Source organism: Pongo pygmaeus, chromosome 5 (assembly GCF_028885625.2).
Source record: "Pongo pygmaeus isolate AG05252 chromosome 5, NHGRI_mPonPyg2-v2.0_pri, whole genome shotgun sequence".
NCBI classification, from domain to species: Eukaryota; Metazoa; Chordata; class Mammalia; order Primates; family Hominidae; genus Pongo; species Pongo pygmaeus.
This window is the reverse complement of record NC_072378.2, coordinates 157,747,625-157,764,175: the sequence shown is the minus strand read 5'-3', so window position 1 is coordinate 157,764,175 and position 16,551 is coordinate 157,747,625. Positions and strand designations below refer to the sequence as shown.

Here is a 16,551-nt window from a genome sequence, read left to right as displayed (position 1 = left end):
CAGGAAGAGAAAGTTTCAATTAGAAGTGACTAGTATTAAAAAGCTACTGTGCACCGGGTAGGAAGGAACATGAGAACCATAATATGCCCTGAAATAGAAATAATCACTTTGCACTATGTACACCACATACAATATAACAGATTCTTTTTTAACATTGCACAGTATAAATATCATACACGGTGGAGTAAACTAAATGCAAAATAACTTTGAGGCACACAGAAGAAACAAGGAATAGATTGAACTTTGATTAAACTAAGATGGAGTTAGTAAAAGGCAGAATGTTACATTTTCAGGCCAGTTAAGCCTCTGAGATCTCACCTCAAGTGGGTCGGCAGCCACCTCCCATAAATACTGAAAATGATCATACCTCAATGTCGTTAGAGTTAATTGCTTCAAAGAAAGACTAATTAGCTAAGTAATTTGAGAAAATCAAACTGTTGCTCCCCACTCTAAAGTAGGTAACCCCTAAAGGTCTCTTCCAAATGTAGGGTTTTATAATGTGAATACACTGCTGCATTCCCCTATTTCTTGTAAATAACTTGATTACTAGGAAACCACTTTAAGGAAACTAGAACAGTATTCAAGAACACCCATCACAGTGCTTAACAAGATTTAATGTACATTTATTCTTAACATGTGGAACATATAAAGATTTTATACTGAATAAATGATATTCATTAAGCCAGAGGAAAAGGAGGAATTTACATCAAGTTTTTTTCTTTTTTTTTTTTAAACTACATTATCTTGAAATACAAATGTGGATTCTCGTCACTGAAAAATCTTTGAAGTTGTGTTTCTTCCTTTTAGTTGTATTTTTTTTCATTTTCTCTTTTTTGTCTGTACTGGTAACCATTTTCTAAATCAATCCATATACAACCATTTCCACACCTTGATTCATGAAGCAAATTGTGATCAGCTGCTCTCCTGAAATCGAGCATGACTTTATACATACAGAAACTTGTACATTACCCTCTCTTTTTTTTTTTTGTTTTTGTTTTTTGTATTTTTTCTTTCTTTTTTTGGAGATATGGCCCTAATGAAAAAATATATAAAATAAAAATAAAAAATTATTTAAATCTACCATCACTTCGTAGTTACCACATCATGAAAAAGAAACTAAAACTTTGTACTAAAAAAAAAAAAAAAAAAAGAAAAGAAAAAAATGAGGGTATGTTTAATGTACAACTTCTATATACATCACAGCCCATAGGCAGTAAAAAAAATATTTAAAAAATGATTAAAGGAATTGTGAAGAACTGTCATGTGGAAGGTCAAACGCCGACAGCAGGCATGACGGGAGTGGTGAGGAGCAGTTTCCGGATCGTTGTCAGGTATGTATTTTCAATCTTAAAAAACATTGTTTTTGCTCCCAGCCTAATGGAACCATCTTCCTGTGGAGAAACCAGTATCATTTCATAGTTTTGACTACTGACTGACATACCTCCTTGAGCCCCTATACCTGTATCTGTAGAAATTTCTATTGCACAGAACTTTGGGTGATGGGATGCAGTTTTTTTCATTCTCTGAGGAGTAAAACGCATAGGAAATGGATAATTTTTCACCTTTTTGACTCAGTGTGGTGAAATTTTCGCATCTTAGCATCTTTTGCCACAACTTTTTTCTTTAAAGTCAATTTGCTTCCCCCAAAAATGCAATACAACATGGAAAAGAACATTAAAAAGATCTGTGAAAAACAAAAAGTGACCTTTGAATGCACTAGACAGCAACTTTGGTTAAAAAAAAAAGAAAAAAAAAACCCCAAAGGATGTACTTATACACACAGACAGCAAATATTAATTTCATAACTGTTCAAATTAATTATTTCTTTAATTCCCAATTGGTAAATAGTGAATGGGGCAGAGGAGCAAAGATTTTCTTTTCCTTCTTCCTACGCTGGATAAACAAGAACAGAAAACAGCCAGTTATATGTGACCCTCTAATCTTCACTCACACATGCTTGCCTTCTCACTTATGTCATAACTGCCCAATCTGAAACAGTACATCACAGATGACAGATGCAACCAGAGAGTTCAGGACAGCTGATATCGAGATATCCAGCAACCGGCCCTCGTGCAAAAGGAATTCCGAGCGGTTTTCGTCCACTCTGGCCATGGCTAGCAAAGCCTTGGCCGCCCTGCACATCATGTCTACGCTAGGTGGTTCCAGGGGCGGGGGCTGCATGTGCATGAGGTTGTGCTGGCTCTGCTGGTACTGGGCCATCGTGACCCCATCCTCTAGGAAGCTTATCAAGTTTCCAATGCTTCCTTTCTGCACAGCTATGGCCCTTGCCGCTAGTGCGTCCCCTTGGGCAAGGTTCGATAAAAGCGCCATGGACATTTCTCGACAGACTGGGTTTTTGCGATCCCCAACGTACCTAACTAATGTAGCATAGAATTTCTCCTGACGACTAAATGGAGGAGTGGCCAAGATCAGGTCCACATTATTGTCCTGGATACTGAGTTTACAGAGGGTCTCCAGCACAAGTCTCTGAGGCGACAGGACCGAGTTGGGTCCCACAGTTGGAAAGGGATCTTGTGCCTCTGCAGACGGGCACACCATCCAGTGCAGCAAGCCATCCAAAATTGGCAAGCAGATGCTTTCCGTGTAAGCAGACAAGTCTAGCTGCCCGGAAATGTTGGCCAACGTGACCAACGTGTTATCCCTCAAGACCTCGAGGCAGTCCCACCACCACTCATCTTTGCTGCAGGCCACCCCCTTGTCCTCATCCTCCTCTTTCTCATAGGTCTGCGGTGCTCGCTTTCTCTCTGGATGCTCGTGGTGAAGAAGAATCAACTTCCCCAGGATCAGCACCAAGCCTGGATGTTTGGACATTTCGGCATCATTGCCAGGCACGAATGACAAGCTACGGACAATATTGGACACACAGATGCATCGCTTAGCCAGCGAGTCCTGCCAGTGCGCGATGGTGCACAGAGGAGTCTCGTCTCGGCTCCTGGGCTCGTCCTCCAGCAGCTTGATGTTCCGGTGACTTTTGGCTTGCTGGATACCAAAGGGAAACTTACTGCTTTCGGTCTGGGGCCCAGGGTTTGCGTCTTCGGGCAGTGCCCCTGGCCGAGCAGAGAGGACGTCATCGATGGTTGCTATGATGCTTTTCTCTTGCTGCTCTTCAGAGTCGCCTTTGCCTTCTTGCTCTTTCTTTCTACCTGCGGAGCTTAAGGGGGGAGGTGGGCGCCTGCGAGGAGGAATTTCCATCTTGCTCTCAAAGTGAGTCTGAATGTGCTCAGTGGTGTCGCCCCCGCCGAGCTGCCAGTGCAGAAGGCCACTACTGAACTCCTGCACACGCCCCAACTTGTCAGATCGGTCAACAACAAACAGGTTGTTCTTTTTGACTATCTTTATTGGCAGCTTGTCGAACTTACTGGCTTGCTTGGGCTTCTCCTTTGGGTCTGCAGCGGCGTCCGGGGCAGTCAGAGCGATGCTGCTTTTTTCATCGCTTTCTGTCTTCTCGCTGTCTTCCTCCTCGTCCTCCTCGTCTTCGTCGTCGTCATCAATACATTCAGCATCTTCCTCCTCTTTCCCAGAATCGTCCGCCAAGGACTGGCTATCATCCTTCCTTGCTGCGTTGTGATCAAGTGCTTTTTGGCTGGGGTCTCCCACTTCATATTCCGTAAGAATTCCAAAAATGTCAATCAGGCATTTTCTAAAGTACTCGACTAAAAGTTCGAGAAATCCAGACAACTAGAGAGGAGGAGGAGGAGAAGAAAGAAAGAACAGGTACAATGTCATGACATCAGATATGACCGAGGAGGGAAAAGATCCTGAGACCCGTCAATACCTTTCCATCATTGTCACACGTTTGTCTCCCTTTTTGGCTGGACCATGAAAGATAAACTACCTTTCAGGTCCAGTGAACTTCCTGAATTTTACAGTATAAACTAAACCAACGTTTAGCATGTTCCTTATTTGCTGCTTCCTTGCTTAGACTACCTACACGAAAACTTACTTTTTATTCTCATATTTCTAATCTTATCACTGAGGGAGTGCCTTGCTGTTCTTTACCTTTCTGTTCCTGATTTAGAGACAAGGTACTCATTATTAGAAGAGTGGAAACAGGGATTTTACAGACTCTTTTGCCCAAAGTGACTCTGTTCTCTTATTTATCTGAGACTTGCTTGCCAGGATTTTTATGGTTGTTATTCTTAGGATTTTATGGTTATTTCTGTCTCAGGTACCATAGGTTACCCTAATTTATGTTCTCTATATATCTTTTGGAAAAGATAATTTCAGCAATGTGGTAGCTCATGAACACTGAAAATTAAAAACAAATCAATTTAGCCTATGATAAATAAATTAGAATGTTTCATAAAATGCAATTTTACATTTCAGTTATTTATGACTCTAGTTGAAAGACAAAAACCACTGTGAGAGAACCACTGACTACGAAAACAAGTTTGGTTTCCTTTAAGCAACTGTTTGTATCAAGAAAAAACCAGTACACTTCATGATTAGCAACTGCCCTCTCTCCCAACACCCGCCCCCCACCCACCATGTTTAGGAACTCTAAAGAGTAAGTAACAAGGATTCTTTCCCGGTAGATGTTCTGGAAATCAGCTATACCTTCATATCCTACTGTCAGTTTCTTGAAAGTAGAGTTGGAACAATTTTTAAGAAGTCAGGGGAAGCCCCCAGCACCAACTAGAAGGAATTGCTTTTAGTGTGCTGAAGGCACAATGTTCCAAGGGCATTTTCCCTTTTTTTCCAGGGGAAAAGGGAAAGTTAATAAAGCAATTCTGGTTATGCAAATATGTGATCAACAACAGTTCACCTAACATAAGGATGAAAGTGCATTACTCTAGCAAATGCAGTATACAGTTTTTAAATATTTATTTTCTGTTAACACAGAACTCGTACAATGTTTATGACCTTATTAATAAACTTTCTAGCAATTGAAAAATTGCCTTTCTAGGCTGATAATGAGAGAAAAAAGAAGTAGAAGATTCTGGTCTTATTTCCTTAGAAGCAAGGAAATTAAGCGTTTTAGTTTTTGCGCTCAAAGTAGAGAGTTGTTTGTATACTGTAGGGAAAATGACCTTTTTCCATTTTTTATTTCTAAATATTTCTTTCAAAGTCTATAGCCCAGTGGACTCTTGGGCATTTTCCCCAAACTTCAGTCCTCCTCTCTTCTAGCTATTATGCTGGAAGCTACCTGAAGCCTACCTCTGAACAAAGGAGGGGTTTAAGCTCATTAAAAGTAGTAGGCTTTTACATGACTGCTTCAAAATAACCTGGAGAGAGGCAGAAATGAGAGAGCATAGACTAAGAAGTAAGTTTAGCCATGAGTTCATAACTATTTTAGCTGACTGAGAGGTACATGGGGGTTCATTAAACTGTTCTCTCTCCTTCTATATATATTTATACATTCTATAAATGTATAGAATATAAATTTCTAAATCTTGAATATCTTTTTAATGAAAAGAAGATGTCAAGTCCTCCTGGAAAGCAGGGTTATGTCCCATTGCAACCAATTGTGTTTCCAATGCTGACTCCAGTCACAACTTAATGTTACATTTTGATTATTTCCCATTGGCCTGCTAATATTCATTCTGAACAATTTAATGTTACTACTGTCATCTATCCCACATACACATACACACACAGTCACTGTTCTCTCATAAGAAATAGAGGTATGTGTGTACACACACTAAAGACTACAATGAATATTATCCCAGATAACTCTACATTGATTAAGGCTGTTTGATAACAACTGCAGTGATCAACAGTGTTGGACGGTCAGTGCTAATCAACTTAGGCATTAGTTCAAGCACAAGTGTGCATGGCCTGATGCTCTCCTATCCTAATTTGGTTGTTAGTTGGACTATGCTGGCTTACCTGGGAGAGATTGAAAGTAGCAACAGTGCTGTCATCATACAGAAGAATATTAATAGTGTCCAAAGCCCATGTACTCTCAGCCAAAAGACCTGATTTAAGGGACATCATCACACGCCACGCCTCAGGAGTAACTGAAGATGGGAAAGAACAAGGATATCATGAATGTTGACTCTATGCATGAAAGAACGAAAGTTAACGAAAGAGTAAGAAAAAATAAGTGGAGTGTTAAGTTAAATATTGACTTTAAACAAATGCTCTCAAGGACAGTTAAGCGTGATCATTTCAGATTTTAAATGGAGGCCATAGCTGTAGTGAGAAACTTTTGTGGTTCAAGATCTTCTCGCTTTGTTGGTCACGCAGGGGCCGAAAGTGCTTCTAGAGGTGGAGTGGTTGAGCACAGATGGTCCTTTCTCATGGCCGGGTTATTTCTTTCAGCCACCCTACAGAGTCTGCAATGTGGTATCAGAGCTTTTAATAAATGAGTCAAACCCAAAAGTGGTATTTGTCTTCTTTTGCCTTCGCCACTCACGAGGGTCTCAAGGTGGCGTCCTGGAAGGCTGCCAAGTATGCAGAACATGGAAGCAAAATTTCACTCCAAAACAGCCTCCTCGGACCCACAGCCTTGGCTTCCCAGGCTGCTTTCCTCTAGTCCTGTGCTCCTGCCCTCAGAACATGCTGTGACAAATATCAGCACTTTGATGGCTCAGATTTCTCAGGAGTATGGTTGGAGCCAAAGAATGGGAAGTAGTTTGTTGTTTTCCCTGTTCCTGCTACTGAAGAAAACAAAATGATCAGGTAGAAAGTTTGTAAGATTTGCCATGAGATGGGGCTGCGAGAATAGACTCAACAGGCATGGGAATTTCCCAGGAGCTGTGGCAGCAGTGCAGGGCACCAGCCCGAGAGGGCAGAGACCCAGCTCGGCCAGATCCCCGGAACTGCCCGGAGGCTGGGGGCATTCTCCAGGCGCCAAGAATCACTGCACGTGGGGGAGACACCGTGGCTTTTCCACTTGATTTTAACTGTATCTGTTTTAAAATTTTCTAAGATAGCTACATACTGTTTTTACAATAAAAAAATCAAAATTACTTTTAAAAATAAACATATAAATTTCCCTAGGTTGAAGACAAATGCTATATAATCTGCGCTGGGAGATTTTTAGAAAATTTAGATGTATTTATTTAAACATACATATACACACATAAACACACAATATACGTGTGTGTGTATATATATATTTCTATATATAAAATGGTGCTCAGTGTCTGTGTCTCCTTCTCTCCCTCTGCAACCCCATATATATATATACACAAACACACACACATATTCTATATATATCTATATCTATATTTATATCTATCTATATTTATATCTATCTATATATATATATAAAGGGATATAGATACACACGCATTATATATAAATGGATAGATATATGTATACATAAAGGAATATATATATATAAAGGAATATGTGTGTGTGTGTATATACAGTGGCACAATCACTGCTGAAGCCTTGATCTCCTTGGCTCAAGTGATCCTCCTACCTCAGCCTCCTGAATAGCTGGGACTACAGAAATGGATCTCATTTTTGGCTAATCTTTTTTCTTTTTAGTAGAGACGAGGTTTTGCTAGGTTGCCCAAGGGTGGTCTCGAATTCCTGAGCTCAAGTGATTCTCCTGCCCTGGTCTCTCAATCTACATCTCCTTAATGTCCAATGATTGATGTCTTTTAAATTATTAATATCTTTAATTTTCTAATCACTGAAAAAGATTTTAAGTCAATTTGTTCTTGAGATTTTTTGAGGAATTTTTCCTAATATAACTCAGATCTATTATCTTCCTTCCTGTGTTAAAAGTACTTCAAAAATAATGCAGAAACCCTGTGTGTACTTCCAGATAGTCCAGACCTCTGATTAGTATTCAGAACATCCCACAGAGGATAAACAAGCAACATCAGCATTCGATAGACATGGTTCTTGGCCCAAGTCTACCAGTGCATTGGATGATATCAGTTCTATGTATCACAGCATAGCATATTCTATATGTCATACCATCTATCAATCTACATATTACATACAAGCTTTAACTTTTTCCCACAGAAATTCACTGTATGTTTTCACTTGCCTTCAGATTTTCTCAGGTCACCTTTAGCATTTCATTAGCCTCATGGGGGGGTCTGTTAGGCACGTATTGTAGTGATTAAGTGGCTTGGTTAAGTTCAAATCTTTAAGCCCAAAATATAGTATATAACCACTGAGGATTCCCTGATCTCTTACTTGAAGCTCTGATCTTTCACACAAATAACATTCACATGTAAAACTACCATTTTATTTCACCGTGTTAGCCAGGATGGTCTCGATCTCCTGACCTCGTGATCCGCCCGCCTCGGCCTCCCAAAGTGCTGGTATTACAGGCGTGAGCCACCACGCCCGGCCAATCTTTCTGGCACTATTTCTTAATTCAGATTAGCAGCCTCCAACTATTACTCCTACATAAAAATGCATCTTGATAATTTCTAGTCATAGTTTTTTCATCCCTTTAAGATTAACAGGAACAGCATCTTTACTAAAATTAAAATTCTACACTGCAACTGGAATTCATTTCAGAATGAAAGCTTTGGAATTCTTACCGATATCTTTGGAGGTAATCTTTCGCCTTTGTTTCAAGACTGGTTGTGATGCTTCTACTGAGCCAGGAGGAAAGGTGATCTCCCTTCTGATTGGGGGTGGTTGGGGCGGTGGCCCGGTGACCTGGGATGTGGGGACCGTGGGCATGACCTTCTGCATCTTCATAGACGGCAGAAAGGGAGACTTGCTTGGAGACATGCGGTTCTCCAGGGAGCGCTGGAAGGACGCTGGGCTGGGCGCCCTGGAGATGTGATTTGGCAGTGACGGTGGCGTCTGGTAGGACGGCTGTGGTGGGCGTGTGATGGGCTGCATGGAGGCTGAGGACGACATATAAGGCTGACGCTGGCTGACGTGAGAAGGCCACTGGCTCTCATGATTTATCCTCTGATCGGGTACCATCATATCGTCCGTGCGGTTCATGCCTGGGTAAGGGGGCGCCTGTGTAGGGCCGCCAGGGCCCTGCCTGTTCTGGTAGGGATAAGGCATATCATTGCGTGCTGCCCACATATTCTGCTGAGGCCCCTCACTGGAGGACGACTGCAGCGGGCCGCCCATCATCTGAGGTGGGATTCCGTGCGTTTGGATCTGCCCCGGGCCCTGCATCCTCTCCCTGCTGTAGGGATACGGGTACTGGCCCTGGATGGGCCTGCGGTCCGGGCCCGAGTAGGAGCCTCCATACTGGTTGTACATCTCCTGCTGCTGGCTGCTGTACTGCATGTTGTACATGTCGCCCTCATGGCGCTTGGCTGGGGGCCCATACATGCCGTCCATATGGCGTTTGTAATTCTGGAATTCACAGAAAGACAAATCATCCTGATGTGCTCTTACAGGTATAATCACACACTGAAATTATGCAAAATAGTTATTACCTGCTAGAATGTTCATTTCAAAATGAATATGGGAAGCTCCTATAACAACAGAGAACTAACAATTTATGTTCCATATTTCAGTATTATATACACCAGGTCACACACTCACGAGAGGGCATCCAGAGTTTGTTTTCACGTGTTTGAAACTTCCTGTGGAAAAAAAAAAAGCCTCCTCTCCTTAGGCTGTGCCACCGGGACAGCCAGCGTTCAACTCCCACACAGGCAGACGGCTCCCGGGCTGGGAGCTGCGCTAGGACCACAGCAGGAGGCAGAAGGACCCTCTCACAGGAAAGCCAGCATCCAGGGGCTGGCCTGAAAGGGTCTTGGGGTAAAAGGGTTTCTTGGGCCTCATTTTACAGAAAAGCCTCCGAACAGGACTCGGCTCCCCAGACTGGCCCGTGTCACCCAACATCCATCCCACGGCTCCTGCCCTGACTTCTGGCCTGGTCAGGTGCGGCTCCCCCAAAGCCCCACTGGTCCCAGCACTGAGGACAGGGCTGGGACCACACCTGTTACTAAGCTTGCTTCCCAGGATGCTCCGGGACCAGTGCTTAATCGGGGTAGGTGGGACTCTGATGGGAGGCAGTGAGATGCTGATATTTTCCACTTTACTTGAAAACTGTTTAAGATCAGTTGGTTTAATAATGCAATTCACTGGCCAGGCGCAGTGACTCACGCCTGTAATCCCAGCACTTTGGGAGGCTGAGGCAGGAGGATCACCTGAGGTCAGGAGTTCGAGACCAGCCTGGCCAACATGGTGAAACCCCGTCTCTTATACTAAAAATACAAAAATCAGCTGGGCATAGTGGCGGGTGCCTGTAGTCCCAGCTGCTTGGGAGGCTGAGGCAGGAGAATCGCTTGAGCCCAGGAGGCAGAGGTTGCAGTGAGCCGAGATTGCGCCACTGGATTCCAGACAGAGTGAGACTCCATCTCAAAAAAAAAAAAAAAAAAAAGCAATTCACTGTGCCTATATGCTCCAGCAAAATTAAATAAATGAAAAATAATATACATATTATTATAATTATTATAATTATATAACATATATATAGTTTTCAAAATTTTTATTTTTTGCAAGAGGTCTCAGATCTGAAAAGTTGTTTAAAAACAGCAAAGTCCTGTATGTCTGGAAAGCCACACCACGAAGGGCGGTTCCCGCAGCCGCACTGGTCACTGTAAGGGGGAGATCCTGCGTAACTTAGCATCTCTGAGCTGCAATGGTCACCTGTGAACCAGCAAAAACCTGTCCTACTTATTCAAAATAAGTATCATTAGCATCTTATCTCATTTTTAAATAAGCCAATTCACTTTCACTATTAGTATATAATATTTTAAGTTGCTTTTCTACACATTCTCCTTAAAGCATTGATAAATTTCTGTTCTAAAATGGCTTCTGATACAACAGTATGCACAATAGATACATGTTTAAAATATACTACTTCTAGCTTGGGCTTGTTATTATTTACAAGGCCAAATACACTCAACTTCTTATTACAGGTTATATTTGTTTCAGGAAACCATGTATCAAGAGTTATTTTTAATTTGCTGACTTCAACATCCCAGGAGTACTTTCTAGCATTAACTATATCGTGAACGCTCAGCAAACACTAATCGTTTTTGTTAGACGTCTGAAAATCTTCAGAAGTAAGACAAGTTTGAGTTTTAGCCTCCAGGAGAGAACCAGAAAACACAGCACCCCACGCCCACTCGCCAACTCACCGGCTGCTGTGGGTACAGGCCGGGCTGGTGCCCTCCATACGGCGGCTGTCCCGAGGGAGGGCCTTGGCCTGGATACTGCTGCCCATAAGGTTCATGCCTGGAACGAGGCATTCAAAGAAAACTTAACTGAGAAAAAGCTTCAGGCAAACAGAGAAATAAACAATCCATTTCTGGAACCCTGACTCCCCCAAGCAGCTCTGTGTAGCTTTCACCGCGCACCCCTCCGACAAAGGCCCTCTGAGAGGCAGCTGCACGCCAACTGTTAGCACCAGGGATGGGAACACCCATTTTGGGAATGGTGCCAAACTCCTAGTTCGGGCTGTTGGCTAATAGGTGTCAGAGGAATACCGGTTGAGCAGGCAGGCACCCTGTAAGCACTTGTCAGAGCCTCTGGCCTCTGCCTTGGAGGCCGCAGCCCCGCCTGTCCACTGACGTGTACCTTAGGAAGTGTCGTACAATGCTGTGATGAGAGGCATTAAGGGAAGCAAGAAACGACGAGAAGAACTTAAGACTCAAAGGCAATGTTCCTAGAAGTACCAGAACATCAAAATGTTTGTACTTTGGACATTCTCATTATGAATGGAAAATGTTTAATTTTTAAAAGCTATACTTCAAATTTAATTCAAATGTTAGCTAATCATTGTATAAATACAAGTGCTCAGAATTTCACAGTCCTATGCCCTAAAAGGCTCAGAAAAGAATAACAGCGATGATTTAAATGTACACCTATTACGTCTTAAAATGGAAATGAATAATACATTCATTTTTCAACTACTAGTACATTAAGAAATTATAAATACCATAAAAAATAGCATGTTTTGAAAGACAATAGATTTGGAACTTTGAAAAATACATTGGTTTAATATACCAAATCTTGTAAGAAAGGGAACAATGGACTGAATATATTCCTAAGCTGATCAAGGAATGAGAATAATAAAAACAAATAAATGAATTTTTAGACTATCACATGTGAAACAGACATGGGAACTTTTGATAACTACTTTGATATCTAAGAAGAAAGCTCAGAGATAGGAGGAAAGAAATGTAATTGACATGGGTAAAATTTAAGTTGCATAACAAGCAACATTTTTCAGAAGAGAAAACTTAACAATGAGGTAAACCTCTCTTTAATGTGGCAGAGCCAAGATAATTGTTCTTCTTCTAGTCTTGCCAGCTACCCACCCCAAAAAAACATCTGTAGCTTTTCCTGGACCCTCAGAAACAAAACAAACCTAACTGAAATCCTTGATTCAGCACACTAAACGTTACCTTATGGTTAACTGATTAACGAATATATCACAAGTAAATATTGGCCATATTATGGCTAGGTTAAGAATTAGAAGAGTAAATTCCTAGGTCCCTAGGAGAAAGCACCGTGTCTCCTTAAACATGGGATGGACTCTCCGGAACAAGGCTCACAGACAATACCATAAGGAAACCTCATTTGGTAAAGCCGTGATTTTTCAACCTTTTTCTCCTTTGTATTACACCGAGGAAGCTTTCCCACTGAACTGTCCCTGTGACCCCAGCATGTGGGCTGATGAAAGGTGAGCGGCTCTGGCCCAGCCGGTCCCCGGTAGAACAGCACACGCAGCTTCCAAAGGCAGCGATCCCAAAGTCAGCTCCACCCTGTGGCACACTGGCTCCGGGGAGGGAAAAGCCCTTCTATTATGCCTCTATCTTTTTTTCTTTAAAAATCTGAAACATTATACGAAAACTTTGCTTATCGTCATGTCTCTTATTAGGAGGTAGAGAACATACCAACAAGGGGAAGGGGTTTTTGTGACAAAAGAGTATTGAAGTCAGGGCCCAGGCAAGGGACTTTCTTCACAAAAAGAAGCCTACCCTATGCCATCATCTTAGGAAGCAGTTTTCAGGTTACCTTTCAGAGCCATTTCAACAACTTTTCCTCCTATCTAATTACAAATCAATCTGCATCATCAGTCCTGCAGCTGAACTTGCCATTTTAACTTGCAAGTTTAACTTGCCATTTGAAGTCATTTCAAGATGACTTCCTTAAGAGAGGCTGCAGTGAGGCCTGTGCTGTGGGTTTTCTAGAGATGTTTATTAAAGAGCAAAGTATTGTCCCTCTGTTTAAAATATGCACAGAGAAAAAGCACTGCCTGAAAGACGTTTCCAGAATGCTGAAAGCCCAGTGTGGCGACCACTGCACAGGCCTTTCCCCAGACAGAAAGGAGGGAGGGGAGCTGGTGCTGGGGAGGCCCAGGCATCCAGGAGCTCCAGGCGAGCCATGTCTGGAGTGTGCAGCTGGCAGTCCCTCAGAAGGATGTTGGGTGCTGGTGCCGGGTGCCAGCGTGACTTGTGGCGGCCCTGGCTCTTGACTTGGGGAGGAAGACTCCTACCAAGGCCAAGGTCCTTCTCCCTCGTCCTGAATAGCCATCTACTGAGGGCAGCCACCTGACACTCACCTGGTGACCAGCAGCCATTGCGTCTTTACTTTCACAGGAAAGGGGACACTGTATATTGTCATCAGTGGCTCAGCTGCCAGGGCTCAGAAATGTGTGTGTGAGGAAAGCACGGTTTCTAGTAAATCCTCATACTGTCATTTTAAAAAATACTCACCTTCGGTCGTAACTGGCTCCATAGGGAAACTGCTGGCGCTGCCCCATGCCCAGGTTAGACATTGCTCCGGAGGGACTTTGGTTGTACATGTCCTGCATGCTGCTGTTGGGCATCTGTCCTTGCGTCATAAAGGGCTCGCTGCTTCCAGGCACTGCAATATTTTAAATAAAATGCATACATTTAGGCATTTCTGAAAGTCAAAGGCCCATCCATCCCTTCTAGTCATCTCTATTGTCTTTGGACTTTTTTTTGAGATGGAGTCTCACTCTGTCGCCCAGGCTAAGTGCAGTGGTGTGATCGTGGCTCACTGCAACCTCTGCCTCCTGGGTTCAGGTGATTCTCCTGCCTCAGCCTCCCAAGCAGCTGAGATTACAGGCACCCACCACCATGCCTGGCTAATCTTTGTATTTTCAGTAGAGACAGGGTTTCACCATGTAGGTCAGGCTGGTCTCAACATGCTGGGATTATAGGCGTGAGCCACTGTGCCTGGCCTGTACTTTTTCTTAATATGGTAGACCATAATACTATTGAAAGAGCGTAAGGTGTGGAGCCAAGATGTGCTCTGTGGGGGCAGAAATCTAAGATGGCCCTGAAGATCCAGCACCCCCTGCCCAGTGGGCACCTTCCATGAGCCCCTCCCCTTCAGTGTGGGTGGGACCTATGAATACAATGGTATCACTCCCGTGATTATGTTATGTTACATGGCAAAAGGGGCTTAACAGATGTGATTATAGTTACTAATCAGCCGACTGTGAGTTTAACCAGAAGAGAGATTGTCCAGGTAGCCCTTTAACTTTGGATCTAGAGCTTAGAGAGGAGGCAAGTCAGAGATATTTTCCTGCTGGCCTTGAAGAAGCAACTGGCATGCTGTGGAGGGGATCACGTATTAGGGAAGGTGGGCAGAAGACAGTCAACAAGAAAACGGGACTGCAGCCTCACAAACACAAGGAACTGAATTCTGCCAACAACTTGAATAAACTCGGATGAGGACCCTGAGCCTTCAAGGAGCTCACAGTCCTGGCAGACACCTTGATTTCAGCCCGTGGGACCCTGAGCAGAGGCCCAGTCACACTGTGCCAGATTCCTGATCCACAGACACTGGAGGATCATACATTTATGTTGTTTCAAGCTGCTAAGTTTGTGGTAACTTGTTATATAACAACACAGAAAACTAATACAGGCCCAGATCCATTCCTTACTTGGGTAAGTTACCTCTGAGTTTAATTTCATTTCTTTTTAGCATTTTTATTATGTTTTTTAGAGAGAGGGTCTCGCTGTATCACCTAGTGACAAAAGGTGCAATGTTGCAACTGCAGTGGTGAAGTGCAGTGGTGAAATTGTAGCTTACTGTTGCCTCGAACTCCTGGGCTCAAGCGATCTGCCTGCCTCAGCCTCCTGAGGTGCTGGAATTACAGGCATGAGTCATCACCTGGCCCCTATTTTCTTGTCTATAAAATGAGGCCAGTAATATTATCTCATGAAATGGTTGTAAGGAGGACATAAAATATGTATACAAAGTTAGTTCCCTTCTCCCATAAGAAAAAGAGTGAAAACCTTAACATTCAGCCACGATTCACTCCAAAATAAGGATTAAAAAAATTATTAGGGAGTTAAGAATAGCTCAAGATGGGATGAAACACAACTATTTCTAACACAGGATGGAGTGACAATTAGGTAGTATATGCAAATTAGCATCAGCTCAGAGCCTGAAGGAAATTGTGTTCAGTCCAGAAACTAGCCTGAAGGCAAATTAAACATTTTAATATAAATTTTCATCGTTATACAGTATTGCTACCTTTCTCCATCCCATGATAGTTACTTTTATGTTATGTGAAGCAAAAGCTGGTTAAGATTTCGTGAGCAGATACATTTTGTTAGGCTGGTAGAGAGGGGCCAATGCCGGCATCAAGTATTTTCCTTTGCAATGTGCTTTCACCTGTTTTATCTATTTGATCTCACATCAACCTGTGGTAGAACCAGTTTTGAAGTTACTTTCTATTTTGTAGATGTGAAAACAGAGATAGACAGAAATCACGTGGCATAATGAAATAGCTTTTCTCTAATTCACAAGGAAATTTAAAAAAATCAACAGGAAAAGCAACAACCAAATTAAAAATGGGCAAACACATAAATGAACATTCATAAAAGAAAAATAAATGGTCAATCAACATATGAAAAGATGTGTGAGTTCACTAATAATGGAATGAATCCAAGGTAAACAGTAATGAGGCCTTCCCCCTTCCATCTGATTGGCCAATGTTAACATGATGGACAATGATCATTCTTAGTAAGGGGGTGAGAACCCGCACACTCTCACATGCTCTTGTTGAGAACATTAAACTGGTATAAGCTTTGCCAATACCTGCTTTACCTGCTATAGGAGGCTGTGCTTTGGCAACCCCCAAAGAAGTGCATCTCCCAGCATTCGCAGCCTGGGAAACCCCTCCCATGATGCCTTTGGGTTTGGTCATGTGATCAGCAATGCCTAAGAGGGCTCCAGCAAGTGAGATGCAAGCAAAAGTTTTTAAGTGCTTGCTCCTGAGACCTGTCCTCTTGGAGTGCTCCCTCTTGAAATCCATCTGCCATGTTACGGGCACCTAAGAAACTACATGGAAAGGCCCCATGGAGCAGACTGCAGCCAACAGCTCCAGCTGAGGTCCCAGTAGAGCCTGGGGATGACGTCAGCCACTCGAGAGACATCAGAGCCCAGCAGAGCTCTCAGCCTGGCTCCCAGATGATGGCGGCCACCTCAGTGTCCTAGCTGACAACATGACACACAGAGAGAAGAAATACCCAGTCTACCACAGAACTGAGAGATATAATTAAGTGTTACTGTTTTTAAAGCCACTAAGATTTGGGGGTAGTTTGTTATACTGTAAAAGCTGAGATATTCAGTAAACTAAAAAAA

General features: G+C 42.8%; 1 protein-coding gene across 8 annotated transcripts in view; it reads right to left on the bottom strand.

The window, feature by feature from the left end:
* Window positions 1-582: 582 nt before the first annotated feature.
* Window positions 583-16,551, bottom strand: part of ARID1B (AT-rich interaction domain 1B) — a 433,023-nt gene continuing 417,054 nt past the window's right edge. For all 8 annotated transcript variants that reach the window (XM_054493038.2, XM_054493042.2, XM_063666760.1 and 5 more), the window contains 5 exons: window positions 13,644-13,794; window positions 11,061-11,157; window positions 8,478-9,261; window positions 5,851-5,981; window positions 583-3,699 (listed from right to left, as the gene is read on the bottom strand). In XM_054493038.2, coding sequence (XP_054349013.2) covers window positions 1,975-3,699; window positions 5,851-5,981; window positions 8,478-9,261; window positions 11,061-11,157; window positions 13,644-13,794 — 2,888 coding nt within the window. In that variant the 3' untranslated portion in view covers window positions 583-1,974. The remainder of the gene's footprint in view (window positions 3,700-5,850; window positions 5,982-8,477; window positions 9,262-11,060; window positions 11,158-13,643; window positions 13,795-16,551) is intronic.